General features: G+C 45.7%; 3 protein-coding genes across 4 annotated transcripts in view; 1 reads left to right on the forward strand and 2 right to left on the reverse strand.

Annotated features, from left to right (window-relative positions):
- The window catches only part of klhl18 (kelch-like family member 18), a 9,385-nt gene extending 1,434 nt beyond the window's left edge, over positions 1-7,951 (forward strand). Inside the window, exons 2-10 of the mRNA XM_023412051.2 lie at positions 320-450; positions 1,653-1,793; positions 1,963-2,161; positions 3,429-3,589; positions 4,454-4,590; positions 4,670-4,892; positions 4,972-5,076; positions 5,620-5,731; positions 5,898-7,951. Of these exons, the coding sequence (XP_023267819.1) occupies positions 320-450; positions 1,653-1,793; positions 1,963-2,161; positions 3,429-3,589; positions 4,454-4,590; positions 4,670-4,892; positions 4,972-5,076; positions 5,620-5,731; positions 5,898-6,284 (1,596 nt within the window). The 3' untranslated portion in view covers positions 6,285-7,951. The remainder of the gene's footprint in view (positions 1-319; positions 451-1,652; positions 1,794-1,962; positions 2,162-3,428; positions 3,590-4,453; positions 4,591-4,669; positions 4,893-4,971; positions 5,077-5,619; positions 5,732-5,897) is intronic.
- An 838-nt stretch (positions 7,952-8,789) lies between these two features.
- Positions 8,790-14,473, reverse strand: bfsp2 (beaded filament structural protein 2, phakinin). 2 transcript variants are annotated; one of them, XM_023412038.2, is made up of 7 exons: positions 13,969-14,473; positions 13,453-13,535; positions 12,102-12,309; positions 11,587-11,751; positions 11,366-11,494; positions 11,026-11,267; positions 8,790-9,765 (listed from the first exon to the last, which is right to left on the reverse strand). In XM_023412038.2, exons 1-7 carry the CDS (start codon positions 14,407-14,409, stop codon positions 9,672-9,674), a joined length of 1,362 nt encoding a protein of 453 aa, XP_023267806.1. In that variant the 5' UTR covers positions 14,410-14,473; the 3' UTR covers positions 8,790-9,671. The 2 variants fall into 2 exon arrangements, with proteins under 2 accessions (XP_023267806.1, XP_023267807.1); XM_023412039.2 differs by having other exon boundaries at positions 12,153-12,309; positions 13,969-14,466.
- Positions 14,474-16,889: 2,416 nt separating this feature from the next.
- The window catches only part of ccr9a (chemokine (C-C motif) receptor 9a), a 3,520-nt gene continuing 409 nt past the window's right edge, over positions 16,890-20,000 (reverse strand). Inside the window, exons 2-3 of the mRNA XM_023412045.2 lie at positions 19,453-19,542; positions 16,890-19,194 (exon numbers count right to left, since the gene is read on the reverse strand). Of these exons, the coding sequence (XP_023267813.1) occupies positions 18,115-19,194; positions 19,453-19,500 (1,128 nt within the window). The 5' untranslated portion in view covers positions 19,501-19,542 and the 3' untranslated portion in view covers positions 16,890-18,114. The remainder of the gene's footprint in view (positions 19,195-19,452; positions 19,543-20,000) is intronic.

Raw genomic sequence — 20,000 nt, forward strand, 5'->3', positions numbered from 1 at the left:
TGCTGCTGCTGCTGCTGCTGCTGCTGCTGCTGCTGCTGCTGCTGCAGCACAGGAAGATGAAGTTCAGAATAAAATCTGAATCTGGATCCCTCCATGATCACACCATGAGATCTGAAGCTGCTTCGTTATAACATGTGACCTCAAGGTGATGACCTCAGAGCTGCTACAGCTGATCCTCTTAAAGTGTCAGGATTAAAGCTGCTCAGTCTGAGGAAATACAATTTGCAACACAGTGAACACACCTCTGCACAGGTGAGAGCTCTGTACAGGTGACATCACTCCAGGTGACATCACTGTTAACATGTCGTCCTCTCTGCAGGTTGGGGATCATAAATTCAGCGCTCACCGGATCATCTTGGCGGCCTCCATCCCATACTTTCACGCCATGTTCACCAACGACATGGTGGAGTGTAAACAGGACGAGATCCTGATGCAGGGCATGGACCCCAGGTAAGACCTGCACAGGTACCCACACACCAACCACAGACCAACAGTCTTAGACCAGTACAGATAACCACTTCCAAGTCTGACACTTGAGGCCTGTACTACGAAACAAGTTCAACAAACCGTCAGGACTGTCAGTGTTGACGGTCCTGATAACCTGAAATACGAAGCTGGTTATCACCTGGCTCAGTTAACTCTGGTTTACCTGTCCAGGTACGAGCATGTTCATATGAAAGAGGTGAAGTTTTTAATTATAAGCAACATCGTCTGAACCATGGTTCTTAATATGAGAAGAAACACTGACGAAGTAAATCCAGTAATAACCACGTCCAACAGTGACATTCAACAAGGTGAAATGTACCAATATGATCACATGACTGGAACAAAAAAATATGATTTCCATGTCTAAATATAATTTCTGTTAAAGTCAGACTAAAGATATATTGTAAATAAGAGCAAGAATTATCATCATGTTGATGATGAAGAGGAGGAGAGGAAGAGGAGAAGAAGAGGGGAAGAGAGGAAGAGGAAAGGAAGAAAAGAGGAGAGGAAGAGGGGGGGAGAGGAAGAAAAGAGGATTGGAAGAAGAGAGGAAGAGGGGAGGAAGAGGAGAGGACTGAAATAATTAACAGTGAGACTAATTGTTCTAATCAAAGACATCAGAGGTTCAGGTTTCTCTCCAGTCGTGTCACAGTCTCCTCATGTTGTTCTGAGCTCAGTGATGAAGAGGAGAGTAAAAGCTTCATCACTGGCAGGAATCCTCCATTAAAGAATGTGTGTTCAGGTCAGATGAAGCTCTGACAGTCATTAGATTTTATTTAGTGATAAACTGTGAATTCTGCAGAAGCTTTGGTTTAAAACCAGAGACACATGGAAACTGTTCCACTGATCTATATGTTATATCTACTGATCGCTACTATTGATCACTTTATTGTGAACTCTTTTGTCCCTGTCAGGATCCTGTAGGAATGGTGACTCTGTTTTTCCAGTGATCTGATTGGTCAGTAGTGTGGCTGTTTTGATCTGATCCTCTAAGTTAGGATATAGGCATCAGTTACCATGGTGATTTACCCCGTTAATAAGTGAACCCCCGTCGTAGGACTGAAAACCCAGAGTTAAACCTGAAGTTACCTCGATAACCTCAGATCCTGCTTCGTAGTACAGGTCTCAGTCTGACACCAGTATGACCAGTCCCTCTCTCCCTGCAGTGCTCTGGAGGCTCTGATAAACTTTGCATACAGCGGCCATGTTGCGATCGACCAGCAGAACGTCCAGTCTCTTCTGATTGGCTCGAGTTTCCTGCAGCTGCAGAACGTTAAAGACGCCTGCTGCTCCTTCCTCCAGGAGAGGTCAGTCACTCCAATACACTCGGGTGGAGGTCTAACAGAATCATCTGTAGTAGGAGGAGTGTGTCCTATTGTCACTTCAGCTCTGACAAAACAACAAGGTCCATTTAGTAGCTGCTCTGGAGCTAAATTGTTTTAATTCTCTGTCTGTGTCCGGGTCTGTGGGCTTCAGGTTACATCCCAAGAACTGTCTGGGCGTGCGTCAGTTTGCAGAGACCATGATGTGCACGACTCTGTACGACTCGGCCAGCAGCTTCCTCCACCAGCACTTTGTGGAGGTCTCTCTGTCAGAGGAGTTCCTGGGTCTGAGGACGGAGGAGGTGCTGGAGCTGGTGGGCTGTGACGAGCTCAACGTGAAAGCAGAGGAACAGGTGAGCTGCTCTGCCCGTCGGCATGGTAACTGATGGTGGATGACGGAGCGACTCCTGCTACAGGAGGATCTGTCATCCTTCTCATCTTCCTCTCCTTGGCTCATGTGTCCGTCCCTCTGTCCGCTGGGATGTCCCCATGTTCAGGATTCTCTCTGTTCTTTGTGTTTCTGTCGAGTTTGTTGTTTTCAACGTTCATCTGAAGCAGGTGAGAAACTCAAGAAACGTCTCATCTCGCTGCAGGACAGGAAGTGGACTCATTTAATTATTAATGTTTCTTATTTATTAACAACTATTATAATTATTATTACTAATGAGCTACTGGACACATGAATTTTCCCTATGGGGTAAATTAACCATCCGTCCGTCCATCCATCAATCACAGCTTCATTTTAGGACTCAGTTTAGTTAAAGCGGTTCACAGCGGTTCACAGCGGTTCACAGCGGTTCACAGCGGTTCACAGCGGTTCACAGCGGTTCACAGCGGTTCACAGCGGTTCACAGCGGTTCACAGCGGTTCACAGCGGTTCACAGCGGTTCACAGCGGTTCACAGCGGTTCACAGCGGTTCACAGCGGTTCACAGCGGTTTACAGCGGTTTACAGCGGTTCACAGCGGTTTACAGCGGTTTACAGCAGTTTAGAGTTTCCAGTTTTCCACAGTCTGTCTGCTGTTGACTCGTTTCACCCTCATTTCACTGACTTGTTTTCTGACCATTGAACCTGAACAAGTGACAAATAAAACTCTGACCTGCAACATCACTGACACCTGAGACATGAAATACTATGACATCATTATATATTATTAAAAAGTACAATAATAATAAATTATTAAAACAAAGTAGAATTATAAAATAATATATTATTAAAACTTACAGTACAATAATATTGTTGTTGAACAGTTACTCTTTCAGTGATGACACAGTCATGCTGATTCTCTCTGACCAATCAGCAGCCTGCAGTGTTTTCACCCCAGCTAGGTGGAGGTGAGACCACAACCAGAAGCAGGTACCAGGTTCTATGTGTGGACCAATGAAAATCAGAGTAGAGCTGGACAGGAGTAGAGTGGGCGTGTCCAGCAGAGGGCGCTCACAGGATCATTGTTATTATTGAGAAACTTCAGGATCCTGAACATGTTGATGTTCGTGTCAGAGGATCATCAGTCAGCAGGGTTCATCCTCTGGGCACCTTGAATGTGTGAACCTCGGTTCATCACAGTCCAGCAGGTGTTCACTGATTTCACACTGCTACCTGCTCTGTGTACCTGTGCAGGTGTTTGAGGCTGTGCTGGCCTGGGTTCATCATGACCGGGACCAGAGGGAGTCCCTGCTGCCGGAGCTGCTGTCCAAGATCAGACTTCCTCTGTGTCGACCACAGTTCCTGTCAGACCGAGTCCAGCAGGACGAGCTGGTTCGCTGCTGCCACAAGTGCAGGTGAGTCTGTCCTCATGTTGTCTTCACGTGTCCTCATGTGTCTTTATCTGTCTTCACGTATCCTCATGTTTCCTCATGTGTCTTCACGTGTCCTCATGTGTCTTCATGTGTCCTCATGTGTCTTTATCTGTCTTCACGTGCCCTCATGTGTCCTCATGTGACCTCATGTGTCCTCATGTGACCTCATGTGTCCTCATGTGTCCTCGTGTGTCCTCGTGTGTCTTCGTGTGTCCTCATGTGTCTTTATCTGTCTTCACGTGCCCTCATGTGTCCTCATGTGTCCTCATGTGTCCTCGTGTGTCCTCGTGTGTCCTCGTGTGTCTTCGTGTGTCCTCATGTGTCTTCACGTGTCCTCATGTTGTCTTCATGTGTCCTCATGTGTCTTTATCTGTCTTCACGTGCCCTCATTTGTCCTCATGTGACCTCATGTGTCCTCGTGTGTCCTCATGTGTCCTCGTGTGTCTTCACGTGTCCTCATGTTGTCTTCATGTGTCCTCATGTGTCCTCATGTGTCCTCGTGTGTCCTCATGTGTCCTCGTGTGTCTTCGTGTGTCCTCATGTGTCTTCACGTGTCCTCATGTTGTCTTCATGTGTCCTCATGTGTCCTCATGTGTCCTCATGTGCCCTCATGTGTTCTCATGTGACCTCATGTGTCCTCGTGTGTCCTCATGTGACCTCATGTGTCCTCGTGTGTCCTCATGTGTCCTCGTGTGTCCTCGTGTGTCCTCGTGTGTCTTCGTGTGTCCTTGTGTGTCCTCGTGTGTCCTCGTGTGTCCTCGTGTGTCTTCGTGTGTCCTTGTGTGTCTTCATGTGTCCTCATGTATTTTCATGTTGAAGTTGTGAGACTCTCTTGTTTCCTGTCAGAGATCTCGTGGATGAAGCCAAAGATTTCCACCTGATGCCAGAGCGGCGTCCGCACCTGCCCACTTTTAAGACCAGACAGAGGTGCTGCACGTCCATCACAGGTCTCATCTACGCTGTGGGAGGGCTCAACAGCTCAGGTACACCGCTCACCTGTCGGTGTCGTCCTCTCTCATCTGTGCTCAGGGTGATCAGCTGATGGTGTGTTTTCTCCTCCAGGTGACTCATTAAACGTAGTCGAAGTTTTCGATCCGATCGGGAACTTCTGGGAGCGCTGTCAGCCAATGAGGACGGCTCGCAGCAGAGTGGGCGTGGCCGTCATTAACGGGCTGCTGTACGCCATCGGTGGATATGATGGCCAATCACGGCTGAGCACGGTGGAGGTTTACAACCCAGAGACAGACAGCTGGACACGGGTGTCAAGCATGAACAGCCAGCGCAGGTGTGATCAATACTTATCAATAGTGATCAGTACTGATGCACTGGTCCTGAAAAGTAATAAAACATGCTGTCGTCAACAGCGCCATGGGAACGGTCGTGATTGACGGACATATCTACGTGTGCGGCGGCTACGACGGGAAGTCATCTCTGAACTCAGTGGAGTGTTACTCTCCAGAGACCGACAGGTGATCAAACATCAGTGATCCGGATCAGCCCAGGACCAGGTCTCTGTGTCAGTACATGACTTACCTGTGTTACTGCCCCCTCACCTGGGGCGGCATCAGGTGTGACGAGTCGCTGCTCGTTACCAGAGCAAACGAGTGAACATGATGTAAACAATGAGGTTGACTCATCGTGGTGTCATTAGGGTGTGAGTGGTTAAAGACCTTAAGAGGGAGGTACTTAAGGTTGTTGCACAGAATCTCTTAAAATGTTTCCTTAGTTAAGGGAAAACCTCAAGGCATTTACATCATCATTTACATCTAAAGTTTCCATGGAGACCATTTGTTTGCTGGCATTAGCACCTGTGATATTAAGACATTTTTAATAAATTTAAGTAGAGAGTAAAAAAAATCCTTAAAAATGTCCAAACAATCATGAAAACAGTCTTTTAATTAAGACCTAAAAAACTTAATAATCCCTTAAAGATGTTAAAGAGAGAAGACGTGTTGTTGTTTACCTGTTTACTTGTTGACGATATTGATCTTCTACCTGCTGCTGGTGTCCAGGTGGACGGTGGTGACGGAGATGAGCGCCAGTCGCAGCGCTGCAGGTGTGACGGTGTTTGACGGACGCATCTTTGTCTCAGGCGGCCATGACGGTTTACAGATCTTCAACACGGTCAGTGTCATCACACACACACCACTGATCAATACAACTGATCAGTACAATCAGGTGACAGGCAGGAAACAATATTTGTATTATCGATATATATAAATATTTCTTATTAATATTTTATAGAATCCACATCAAACTGAATTTTGTCTGCCCCCCCCACCCCCACCAGGTGGAGTACTACAACCACCACACCAACCGGTGGCACCAGGCGGCGGCCATGCTAAACAAGCGTTGTCGTCACGGGGCAGCGTCTCTGGGCAGTCACATGTACGTGGCGGGGGGGTACGACGGCTCGGGGTTCCTGAGCGGCGCAGAGGTGTTCAGCTCGGGCTCGGGGCAGTGGAGCCTCCTGGTGCCGATGAACACGCGGCGCAGCCGGGTGTCTCTGGTGTCCACGTCGGGGCGTCTGTACGCCGTGGGCGGGTACGATGGACAGTCCAACCTCAGCTCGGTGGAGATGTACAATCCCGACACCAACCGCTGGATCTTCATGGCCCCCATGGTCTGCCACGAGGGGGGGGTCGGGGTCGGCTGCATCCCCCTGCAGCCCGCCTAAAGTGGCCCTTTGGAGGCTAGGCATCGACGTGTTACTGCTGGCTGCAGGTGGGGAGGAGGTGGGGGCGGCGCCCTCCGGTGGCGTTCACTGAGCTTCATTGGTACGACGGCTGGGCTCAGATCTGCACACTGACGCCAGGCCTGTGGGATTATGGGTAAAACTGTAGAGCTAGGCCGCACAGGCTAGCTGCTAGCATTGTGCTATTAGCGCATTTGTGGACCAAGTAACTATAAATATTGATTTTATACTTGTTTGAAAGAAAGCTGCTGATTGAGACAGGATGACCACTCTGATCGGTTTTCTGGGACCACGTTCACTGGACTGTTATTACTAATCTGTAATCAAAGAGAGTGATTGACAGCTGCAGACACGTGAAAAAGAAAAAAAAATTATATCTTTATTAAAGTTTGAATTCTCCTCGGGGGGGGGGGGGGGGGGGGGGGTCCGGGTCCCCTCCTCCTCCAGAATAAAGCACCAGAGAAACAGAGTCTGCAGAACTTCATAGAGAATCCTCCTGGTTTTACGTTTCCTTCAGTATCACAGTAAAACAGGGACAGGAGCTGATCACAGCTGATCACAGCTGATCACAGCTGATCACAGATGATCACAGATGATTTGTTATTTAAAACAGATGAGCTTGTTCTGCTTTATCTGTGTGTTTGTTGGTGTCATGTTTCCAGAATGACTGATGTTAAAATCAGAAATCAGTGTGAACGGAGCTTCAGACAGATGATTATTTATTTCATAGTTTCTTAAAAAAAAAAAAGATTTAATATTGAACAGTTTGAAGCTTCATGAGTCGTCAGTTAAAACTCATAAATGAATCCTGGACATGTTGTGTCGTGTTTCTGAAGCTGAGACTGGAGAGATCCACGTCAATAAGTCAGTTTCATGTTGTAATGTTAATACATTTTAATAAATGATGATAAAAGTGAGAGAAATTGTCATCAAACCTTTTTAATCAATTGTAAAACATTTTATTAACGTTGACTCAATTAGCTTTATATATAAAACTGTGGTCAGTCATTATCAGGTGTTAGCTTCACCTTAGGTCAACAGGGTTTTTACTGTGAAAATCACAGGCCAGGTTTCCATGTCCTTTTTTGGGCTAGCTTAGGTATACTAGAGGTTAGCCTAGCATTGCTAATAGTTATGTCAATTACATATTCACTAGGCTGCCGAGGCTGGTCGAATGCCTAGCATAGCTTTGCGTGGCTAATGGCGCAAAGCTCTCGTTCCCCGGCTCGTCATTGGCCAGATCATTGGTCTTAAATTTGTCCTTCACCCTGCACCATAACTTTCAGTTGGATTTCATGGTTTTCCTGAGGGTCAGTTGTCATGGAGACAGTTCTTATTATTTGACTAGCTCCATCTGCTGATGAAAGCCATGAGATGCAGCTGAAAGCTTTTAACAAGTTTTATATATGAATTCAATGAAAATGAATGTGATGAATTTATAATAAAAGTAAACAGTTGAAGTTGATACATGAACGTTTTAGTGACTATGTGACATTGAAGCACTGATTATATTCATCTGGTCTCTCCAGCCTCCTCAGTCATCATCAGTCATCTGTAGTTTTATTTTTATTGATTAATTTATGATTTTTTTTAATCTGTTTTCCTTCCTGAGACATTTGTGGATCATTAAAGAGGAATTTTCAGATCAATTTGTCTGATCGTGTTTTTTGAGAGGCTCACCCAGATCTGAGTCAGCTCTGTGTATTCCAGCTAGACAGAGGTGTTTGAACCAGCTCATTAAGAGACTCTTTGATCTCTGTGATGTTTACAAACATAGCCCCACACACACACACACACACACACACACACACACAGGCAAAAGGTGTTTACAAGTCAGTGCTCATAGAGAGAGATTACAGTTCAGACTGGACAGTACATCAGTAAATACAGCAGCAGACATATTGAATTTACTTTGAGCTTTGAGCTACAACCTTCATAGTAGCTCTCCCATAGACTCCAATACAAATTCAGAAGCTGATAGCAAACAGGTCTCAGGTCTCAGCAGGTGCTACTAACACAGTGTCCACGCAAAAATGGACAAAGCTGATTCTTATTAGCTAATTGGACTCATTAACTCTTACCCCTTTTACTCTCAAGTAGGAGAGCATGTATGAGGCAAATCAGCACTGTGTATGTGTGTGTGCTTGTATGTGCATGATATAGTGGTATGGATTAATTTCAGATCAACTTCTGTTAGGTCATGTACATGTGTGTATACATGTACATGTGTGTACATGTCTTGCTGTGGTTGTGGGGACACATTTGTGTTTGAAACCATCAGTGTTAGGTTATTTTGTTCAGTCGTGACAGCTTCAAAAGGCTTTGACTCTTCAGACGTCACAATGTTTAAATGAGATTTAAACGTTTTTGTCCTTGACGTGTTTACAGTGAACATCAACATGTTTATTTTAATGAGTTTTAATGAAAAATGTAAAATGATTCTTCTGAAACATCTCGATCAGAAATCAATAAAGAGTCTTACCTGAATTCACTTTAAACTCTTTTATTGTCAAACAGAAAAAAACATCATCATTTAAAAATATCAAAATAATCCAGTTCATTGATCAGAAAATCTAAATAACACCGATGGTGACCGTCACCTGCTGTGATGTCATCATTTCAGAGTGAAACAGTACCCAAGTAAAACACACCTGATATCCTTTAAATCAGTCCCACAATCCTTTGTGAGTTGATGACTCGTATAACGGTGGGTCCAGGTGGTCCTCATCAAATCACAAAGTCCTGAACCAGTCATGTGACCACCTCATGTCTCACAGGTGTGTGTCTTACAGGTAAATCCACCACATGAAGGGGACAAATGAAAACATCGCTGATGCTGCATTCATGTCATGTCTGAGTTTTTGAGCTCTGATTTAATGGACGTAGTGTTTGATCAAATGTCTCATAAACATCTTCCATCACATATAACATAAATGCAGCATAGTGAAAAGACTATCCAGTTGCATCATGGGAAATGTAAGTGTGATTCTCTCCATGTCTCATAGAGCTTTAGGAAACGACTCTGGTAAAACATCGTACATTGAGACGAGTAGCGCAAGCCTTTGGTTGATGTCTGGATCCAGTGGATTCAATTTGTTGGGTCCATGCAGAACCTCAGAACACTTAGAGTCTGGATTTGAGGCCAAGTTCAGGTTGGGTCCTCTGGACCTGTCCTGAGAACAGGTTTACCTGGGGACTTCCAACACATTATTTCATTAGCAGAAACCACTTCACTGCCTCATGTTGATCGCTGCCTCACACTCCGGATTTCCATCACACCTGCACACATCACCAGGTAGAAATCCTCCAGCAGAGACCAGAGTCCACATTCTGCTGGACTTCACCTGCTCCTCAGATCCTCCACAGGGATCACTGTCCTGGAGGTCCTGGAGTGTTAGTCCGGGAGTCTGGAGCAGCAGGGGCGTTGGCAGCTCCCTCAGGTTGTGAGTGCAGACCTGAACACCTGGACAGGTAATTATAATGATTTGAATGACAATGATTGGCAGTGCAGATCCACAGTGTTTATAAGGTATTGATCAGTTGAAGACGATGTTGTGTTGTTGTCAGTGTCGTTGTTGTTGTTGTTGTTTTTGCTGTTGTCGGTGTTGTGGTTGTCAGAGTGGTTGTTGTTGTCAGTGCTGTTGTTTTTGTTGTTGTAGGTGTCATTGTTGTTTTCAGTGTTGTTGTTGTTTGGGTGGTTGTTGTTGTCAGTGTTGTTGTTGTTTTCAGTATTGTTGTTGTCTGTGTGGTTGTTGTCAGTGTTGTTGTTGTTGTTGTCTGTGTTGTTGTTGTTTTCAGTATTGTTGTTGTCTGTGTGGTCGTTGTCAGTGTTGTTGTTGTTTTTGTTGTCAGTGTCGTTGTTGTTTTCAGTGTTGTTGTCTGTGTGGTTGTTGGTGTCAGTGTTGTTGTTGTTATTAGTGTTGTTTTTGTTTTTGTCAGTGTCATTGTTGTTTTCAGTGTTGTTGTTGTTGTTGTTTGTGTGGTTGTTGGTGTCAGTGTTCTTGTTTTCAGTATTGTCGATGCTGTTGTTTTCAGTGTTGTTGTTTTTGTTGTTGTCAGTGTCGTTGTTTTCAGTGTTGTTGTCTGTTTGGTTGTTGTCAGTGTTGTTGTTTTTGTTGTTGTCAGTGTCGTTGTTTTCAGTGTTGTTGTCTGTTTGGTTGTTGTCAGTGTTGTTGTTTTTGTTGTTGTCAGTGTCGTTGTTTTCAGTGTTGTTGTCTGTTTGGTTGTTGTCAGTGTTGTTGTTTTTGTTGTTGTCAGTGTCATTGTTGTTTTCAGTGTTGTCTGTGTGGTTGTTGTCAGTGTTGTTGTTTTTGTTGTCGTCAGTGTCATTGTTTTTTTCAGTGTTGTCTGTGTGGTGTTGTCAACGTTGTTGTTGTCAGTTTTGTTGTCGTTGTTGTGTCTGTGTGGTTTTGTCAGTGTTGTTGTTGTTTTTGTTGTCAGTGTCATTGTTATTGTCAGTTTTGTTGTTATTGTCATTGTTGTTTTTGGTGTTGTCAGTGTTTTTGTTGTCAGTGTTGTCGTTGTTGGTGTTGTTGTTTTTGTTGTCAGTATTGTTGTTGTTGTCAGTGTTGTTATTGTCAGTGTTGTTGTTGTCAGTATTGTTGTTGTCAGTATTGTTGTTGTTGTTGTTGTTGTTGTTGTTGTTGTCAGTGTTTTTGTTGTCAGTATTATTGTTGTTGTTAGTGTTGTTGTTGTCGGTGTGGTTGTTCTTGCTGTGACTCACGGTATCTCGCTCGGCAGAAAGCGGCTCTCCTCTCCGTCCAGGATGCCGTGGTACAGGCCGATCTCCTGCTCCAGACGCTGCTTGTTGCTTAGCAACGTGTCGTAGTCGCGCCGCTGCTGCTCAATCTCGCCACGCACGTCGGCGAGCTCCGCCTCCAGCTTGGCCACCACTGAGCCCAGATTCTGCAGCTCCATGTCATGCCAGTGGCGAGCGTCGCTCAGCGAGTTCTCCAGACCTCGTTTCTGCAGGAGGACAGCGGTGAGACGGTGACATGTTTCTGATGGTAGTTATTGATCAGAGTATTGATAATGATTGATTATTGATTGTGTACGTCTCTCACCAACGCTCGGATGGACTCAGTCTCGGCCTGCAGACTCTGGATCTTGCAGCCGGTGTCGTTACACTCGGCCTTCAGCGCTTCTACCTGCTCCTCTTCTGGACTCAGTCTGCTGCTCATACACTGCGCCTCCTACAGGACACACATACACACCTGTGAGGACATCCGCGAGGACACCTGCGAAGACACCTGCGAGGACACCTGTGCAGGTAAGAAGACCTCACCTTACACTCCAGCTGGTAGTTGTCGGTCTCGGCTCGGTTCTTCTCCGTCACCTTCTCCCAGTGGCTCCTGATGTAGGCCAGGATTTGGTCCAGACTGGTCTCTATGGGAGCGTCAGGTTCGTCCACCTCGCGTCCCGCCATCTGACTGTAGAGGACACGGACGTCCTGGGCGCACAAACAGGTCACATGACCTCAGCATTAAACGAAGATCATGGATTATTAACAATTTATTAACAATAATCTTCAGATGATGAGATGATCATTTTTAAACAGAATAAAAACATTATCTTCAGTTTTAAATTCATTATAAATTCAACAAAGGCTTCAATGAGATGTTATTAATTAGTAAATAAAATTATCTTTTATCTGTTTGTTGATTTATAATATTTATAATATTTATCTTAAAATTCAGTTATTTATGAATCATTTAGAGACAATAATAAAAGTTTCTCATTGTTGCTATGAAGTAACATTTAAAGCTCCGCCCCCTCCTGTCTATGCTGTTTACTGCTGACCAAAAACTTGGTGAGGTGTTTACAGTCTCCTGTTAAACACAGTGATGGGACCTGCTCATGGTTGTGCTCCAGGTGACGTAGCTCGGCTTTCATGTTCTCCATCTGCTCCTCGAGCTCCGCCTTCGTCAGGTTGGCGTCGTCAATGACTTTGTACAGAGAGCTGATCTCCTCCTCCACCGCCTTCCTGAACGGCTGCTCATTCTCGTACCTGCAGGAGGAAGGTAGGCGTTACTCCTCCTCCTCCTCGACCCGACCCCTCCTGACACCTGAAACACCTGAGACCTGTACTACGAATCAGGATCTGAAGTTATCGAGGTAACTTCAGGTTTAATTCTGGGTTTTCAGTCCTATGACGGTGGTTCACTTGTCACCATGGTAACTTACGCTGAACAAAAGTTTATCGCTAGATAAAATCTAATCACTGTTAGAGCTTCACTTGACCTGAACACAGATTCTTTAATGGAGGATTCATGAAGCTTTTACTCTCCTCTTCATCACTGAGCTCAGAACAACATGAGGAGACTCTGTGACACGACTGGAGAGAAACCTGAACCTCTGATGTCTTTGATTAGAACAATTAGTCTCACTGTTAATTATTTCAGTCCTCTCCTCTTCCTCCCCTCTTCCTCTCTTCTTCCAATCCTCTCTTCTTCCTCTCCTCTCCTCTTCCTCTCCTCTTCCTCCCCTCTTCCTCTCTTCTTCCAATCCTCTTTTCTTCCTCTCCCCCCCTCTTCCTCTCCTCTTTTCTTCCTTTCCTCTTCCTCTCTTCCCCTCTTCTTCTCCTCTTCCTCTCCTCCTCTTCATCATCAACATGATGATAATTCTTGCTCTTATTTACAATATATCTTTAGTCTGACTTTAACAGAAATTATATTTAGACATGGAAATCATATTTTTTTGTTCCAGTCATGTGATCATATTGGTACATTTCACCTTGTTGAATGTCACTGTTGGACGTGGTTATTACTGGATTTACTTCGTCAGTGTTTCTTCTCATATTAAGAACCATGGTTCAGACGATGTTGCTTATAATTAAGAACTTCGCCTCTTTCACATGAACGCGCTCGTACCTGGACAGGTAAACCAGAGTTAACTGAGCCAGGTGATCAGGTTAATGTTAGGTTCAGGTAACTGTTGAACTTGTTTCGTAGTATAGGCCTCAGGTCTGCAGTTTAAACTTGTTTCATATAAAGCAGCTGCTGATGCTGAGGTCAGTGGTGCATTGTGGGAAAACACAGAGGAACTGTGTCAGAGAGGGTGTTAATGCAGCGACGTCTCACTCTGCCTCAGTCCTCCTCTTAGTTCTGGTTTAACTTTCAGTGTGTGTGTGCGTGTGTGTTTGACCTCTGACCTGTCCTTGAAGTCCTCAGCGTTAGCCTGAACGTTCTCCGTCTGCAGCATCAAACGAGCATTATCCAGGATGGCTTCACTGACCTGCAGAAAACACAGGAAAACAGAGAACTGAGTGCAGCAGCAGGGGGCAGCACACACACACACACACACACACTGTATGAGTCCTTCTTGTTGTGTCACACTGACAGGTGTTCGTTTCAATCACTCAGCTGCTACTGGATTATTGATGATTGATTATTGATTATGTGAGGCTGACGTGTTTCTGAGGTAGAACACTGTCTTCCAGTAACTGACTCACTCCTTCACTCTGTAACATTCATCCACAGTCAGCTGTCAATCCAGATTTCACTGTTTCACCGTCGCTCAGAGATCCAAGAGATCCAAGTTGGAGGAGGTGATCCAACAGTTCAAGATCCACAACAGTCCTGGATTCAAGGCTAAAAGTTGTGTGTAGACCTCCTCCCTCCACCTGTCCTCACCTGTCTGTAGACTTCCAACCTCCACCTGTTCTCACCTGTCTGTAGACGTCCTCCCACTCCCTCCTCAGTGGTCCCCAGGCTCCGGCGCTGGAGGCCTTGCGGTCCAGACAGAGGCGGATCTGGTCCTCCAGCTGCTGGTTTAGGTGTTCCAGGGCTCTCACTTTGTCTCGGTACTCCATCAGGCAGCTGTTCAGTCCGGCCGCCGCTCCGGGACCCGCCGCCCGGTCGCCGGCCCGGGGTAGGACCGGGGCCGCGCTGCTCCTCATCCCCTGCAGGAACACGCTGCTGATGCCCAGAGCCCGCCGAGAGACACGCGTCCCCAGGCTGGAGGCCCCGCCCACCGGGGGCGCAGAGCCCACGAAGACACCGCGCGGGGCGGCGGTGCCGGCCGCACCGATCCTCCCGCAGGAGGCGGCGGCCGGGCGCTCGGAGGACGGCTGTCCCAGGAAAGAAGAGCGGCGTCGGGGCAGAGGCATGACGTTAAGCGGCTCCCAGTGTCAAACCGCTCAGAGCCGCTCCCGCCACCAATTTATGGAGGCACGGAGTTCTGGAAACATGGCGGCTTTTGTTCAGGACGTGTTTGTGTCTCTGCAGAGAGAAACACACGGTCCGATTTCAGCTGCATCAGCACGGGGGGGGGGGGGGGGGGCGGGGGGTCAGGAAGAGTCCTGAAACACATAGAGAGGTCAAACACACACACACACACACACACACACACACACACATTTGTGTCATTTCTATACTATATATGAGGACTATACCTGAACCCCCTCCACTGTAGGTGGGGGTGGGTGTGGGTACACATATGAATACAAAGTGATGCTGATGTGTTTCTTCTGTTACTGTTAATGACTGACTGAGACTGGTGTGTGTGTGTGTGTGTGTGTGTGTGTGTGTGTGTGTGTGTGTGTGTTGGGTTATAAACTGGTTCAGCCTCTGAAGAGGGACTCTACAGGATCAGGTCTAGACCTGCAGCAGCTCCTCTCAATAACTAACTTGTTTCAAGCTGGTTAGTTACTACATCAGCTTTCATAACCAGCTGGTAAAGACTCAGTTACATATAGATGAACTGTTCACAGCTCAGAGTGGCTGTTTCTGTTTTAACATTATGTTTGATGGACAGTGAATTTACATCATGAAACACTGTCAACAGTCCTGAGGCCATCTGTCCGTCCGTCCTTCCGTCTATCTGTCAGATTTTAAGCTCCTCCTCCTTCATGGTCGGGGACCAGGCTATATCACTGACGCCCTGATTCACTACAGACCTGAGACAGACTGAAACCTGCTACTGAAGGCTCCAGCAGCAGCGCCGAGTATCAGCCTGGAACTCACTCTGTGTTCATACACTGCAGCTGTTTGTGTGTGTGGGTGTGTGTGTGTGTGTGTGTGTGTGTGTATGTCCTGAGGGCCCTTTTGTATTCTGTGTATTCATTTATTACCAAGTGACAGGTGAAAAGTGGAGTGCGTTGAGAGTTGCTGTTGGTCTCTATTAATTTTACCTGTGGACCAAATTGTCCCTAATGTACCCCCATAGTCAAATTGGACTGTGACAGTGACTCAGCTGTGGTTTGTTCCAGTGAAGTTCAAGCTTGAGAGTGAAACCAGAAGATAAACAGTCGGACAGTTTCTTGACGTCACCGTGACAACAGACTGAGAGTTCACATGCTTCTGTTGGCTTGAACACAAACGGTCGTCTCACTCAGTGTCTCAGTGGAAATCCCTCAACTCTCCATCTTCAGCGTTCAGGTGAAGTCCTCGTCCATAGATCAACTGTCACAGACACATCGCGGTCTGTTGTCACTCTCAGCAGGAAGTGGTTTAATGTCGCTGAGGCAGGTGAAACTTCCCAGCAGCTTTGACACATCTCTCTCTGATGTGAAGCACTGTCACCATGGAAACATCAGCCTGAGACTGTTGCTGTAAAAACACTGTGTCCAACCACTATCACTAAATAATATATTTGTTTCATTCTATCTGAGACGTTGTTTGATGCTGTTTGTTTAAAATCAGAGGAATATTCTTTCCCAGTTTGACTACAAGACTGTGGTTCCCCCAGAGCAACCAGAACCAGAGCCAGAAGGAAGGAGGGTGAGGTGGGGATCAATCAACACATCAGACATATATAAATGCTCAATGTCTCTCTGATGTTGCAGAACCTTTTCCTCTTCCTTAGTTTCACTTCTTCTTTTCGCCACATTTAGTTTTTTTTTCATCCCATGACCAGAAAACATCAAACCACAGCAAACAACAGACGACTTCTTGTTCTGTGTGTGCTGACACACAGTTCAAAACAACAACTGCTTTTACATCAAGTAACCAACCTGATGAACCCAACACTGTCTGTAGTGCATCTGTAATCTGTCTGTAATCTGTCGGTAGTCTGTCTGTAGTCGGTCTGTTATTTGTCTGTAGATGTAAGTGTTGACTGTAATTTATGTTGATCATTATAGATTAATCTGATGATTATCATCAGAATTAATAAATTGATTGAATGATTACAAATAACCATTTTCAGAATAGTTGACAATTCATTTTCAGCCAATTGACTAATTTAATTCAAAGCTTCATGTTTTATGTTCAGTACTACAGTACTTCATTACATCACACTGTGTATTAACCAGAAACTGAAACACTGGTAGAAACAAATAGAAAAGCAATGTTGGCTCTGATTTGGTCCAAGCTTTATAAAGTTCATTTCTTTACAGACAACATTTTATTTTATTTACCTAATCTGTAAAAACTGTCTTCAGCCTCTGTCCCCAAAGATTTTAACATTAACAACTTGAAGAACTAATCAGAAATATTAAACGTGTAAATGTTGGTTCTGTGTGTTCTCTGGTTCCCGCTCAGATTTTTTTTACATAAACAGGATGAGAGGAGGAAGGATGTGAAGAAATGAGTGTGACTACTTTGATCAACTTCCTCCTGTGTTTCACGCTTCAACTCAAACACACACTTTGTTTGACACACACTTTAATATTTGAACATGTAAAGAAACATTTACATTCACTTCATTCTGAGACCATATGTTTACATACATGAACCAAAAACAGCTACAAAAACTATTTACAACAGAAAACATCCGCGGATATAAATGTCCATGTTAGCATCCTACTGCCTCTGTTAGCATCTGTTAGCATGTGTTAGCAGCGCTGTTCAGTGGTGTCTGACAGTAACAGATGACTTCTCTATGAATGAATGTTCAGCTTTCATTAAACAAACAGAACAGATATAAAATCACATGATCTGACAGAGATGCAGCATTGGCTCAGTTTAAGGCTCCTCCTTACTTCCTTCATGTGATGTGTTTCCTGTTCAAACAGGAAGCTGCAACACAGTCAAAATGTGAGGAGGTCACATGACCCAACACTCTTCAATAACAGCGGCTAAAAATCACACAGTTTGTGGCAAAAAAGAATTTCACATTTAACATAAACGCAGGCCCTGAGAAAGTCCTGGGGAAGTCCTGGAAAAATCCAGGAAAGTCTTGGGAAAGTCCTGAAAAGTCCTGGAAATGTCCTGAAAAGTCCTGCAATGTCTTGAGAAAGTCCTGACAAAGTCCTGGAATGTCTTGAGGAAGTCCTGGAAAATTTTCTGGAAAGAAGTTTGAGGATGTCAGGATTCTACATTCAAGACCTTCATTCAAGGATTTCAAAGCAGCTTGAAGCTAAATTGAAGTGAGACTGGATTAAGAGATGAGGGAGTGATGGGGCAGTGATGGGGAATGATGAGGAGTGATGGGGCGTGATGAGGAGTGATGGGGAGTGATGGGGAGTGATGAGGAGTGATGGGGAGTGATGAGGAGTGATTGGGCAGTGATGGGGTAGTGATGAGGAGTGATGGGGAGTGATGAGGAGTGATGAGGAGCGATGGGGAGTGATGAGGAGTGATGGGGTAGTGATGAGGAGTGATGGGGAGTGATGAGGAGTGATGAGGAGCGATGGGGAGTGATGAGGAGTGATGGGGGAGTGATGAGGAGTGATGAGGAGTGATGGGGAGTGATGAGGAGTGATAAGGAGTGATGGGGTGTAATGAAAAGTGATGGGAGAGTGATGGGACGTGACGGGGAGTGATGGGGCGTGATAAGGAGTGATGGGGAGTAATGAGGATTGATGGGTGATTTCACTCCTCTGTTGCCATGACAGCTGCTGCAGCACAAACAGGAAGTATCCGCGGCGTGTCTACAGGGACAGGGCCTGCGAGGTGTCGCTGTCTGACATCACCGAGGCTCTGGTTGAGCCCAGAGGACTCTTGCTGGTCTTACTCAGCTGACTTTTGTGGGGCTGTGATTGGCAACTGCAGCAGCGCAGAAGCCGCAGCACATCCTTGCGGAAACGCACGCCCATGAAGGCGTAGAGGAAAGGGTTGAGGCAGGCGTGCATGTAGGCCAGACTCTTCAGGACCTCTTCCACCATGTTGAAGCGCTTCACCTCCTCACAGTCGGTCATGGTCATGTTAGAGGCCTGCGCCGCCTGCATCACCAGCACGCCGTTGTAGGGCAGCTGTGACACAACGAATACCACCACCACCACCAGGATGACGCGCATGGCTTTGTGCTTCTGGAAGTTTCGGGTCTTGAGCAGCGTGGCAACAATGATGCTGTAGCAGAAGGCCATGATCATGAAAGGCAAGCAGAAGCCCATGCTCACCTGCAGCAACAGCACCAGGATCTTGGTGCTGTTGCCAAGGTGAGCGGGATACACCATCCTGCAGTTCTGATGCGAGTCTGTCTTTGCAATGGTGGCGTACATGAGCTCGGGCACCGCGAGCAGCAGGGCCAGTAGCCACACTGCCAGGCACACCAGCCGGCTGTGCCGGCGGCGCTCCATCTTTGAGTTTTGCGCCTTGGTGGTCTGTACAATGACGATGTAGCGATCGACACTGATGCAGGTGAGCAGCATCATGCTGCTGAACAGGTTCACCTTGTAGATTGTGGAGGTCAGCCTGCAGATCGTGGAGCCGAAACTCCAGCCATGCGATGCCTCAACAGCCCACAGGGGCAGCGTGAACAGGAAAAGCAGGTCGGCCACCGCCAGGTTCAGCAGGTACACGTCCGACATGGTCTTCAGCCGCCGGCGGAAGTTCAGGTAGATCCACACCACGGCCAGGTTCCCTGCTCCACCCACCAGAGCGATCATCCAGAAGAGTGGCGGCTCGTACTGACCCCTGAACAGCCGCACTGATTCCCGGTCACACATCAGGTCCTCGTAGTCGCTGTAGTCCACGTCGGTGGTGGGGGAGGGGCTGAAAGAGGATGGGTCCTGACAGGAAGAGACAACACACCTGAACTCACCTGAACTCACCTGAACACACCTCAACACATCTGAACTCACCTGAATGCACCTGAACACACCTGAACTCACCTGAACTCACCTGCAGGAAGTCTTCATACATTAAATCTTGTATCTCCATTATGATTTTAATGACATTTGATTAAACTGATAATTTAATCAATTAATTTGTAGAATAATAAAACAATCAGACTCATCAATAACTGATAATCAATCATTATTTGTTACCTCTGTGGTGAACATTGTGATGTTCATGATGTCATCCATGGAGGTCATGTGATCAGATACTTGTTTATGTCGATGAAGTCATTCAGTGACCTTCACAGAATCGAATAAACAAACAAACAAACAAATAAATAAAAAAAACAAATAAAAAAACAATAGGTTCAGGACAAACAAAAAAAGATATCATTTGTTACAGTGCACCTCCTCCTCTACTACTACTACTCTCTATTTATACTAGTATTGCATTAAATCTCAGAGTACATGTTGTACTGTAGCATTAGTGACTTCACAGGTTCAGATTATTAAAGTAATTAGTGATGAGATGTTATTACAGGTTAATCTGCCTGGCAACCGAATATAAAATCATTAAAACCAACACATGAATCAGTAACTGAAATGATATCATACATATGAGCTCTTCTTCTGTGGTGCTGATACTTTACTCTCACATATTGATCTAGAATCGGTAATGACTGGTTTATTGATCTATAATTGGTACAGATGATGTAATCAGATGATGATATATAACGGATAATACAGTGAAATAGACT

Source organism: Seriola lalandi, unplaced genomic scaffold (genome assembly GCF_002814215.2).
Source record: "Seriola lalandi dorsalis isolate HSWRI2012SDOR001 ecotype SW California unplaced genomic scaffold, Sedor1 jcf7180002054475, whole genome shotgun sequence".
Taxonomy (NCBI): Eukaryota; Metazoa; Chordata; class Actinopteri; order Carangiformes; family Carangidae; genus Seriola; species Seriola lalandi.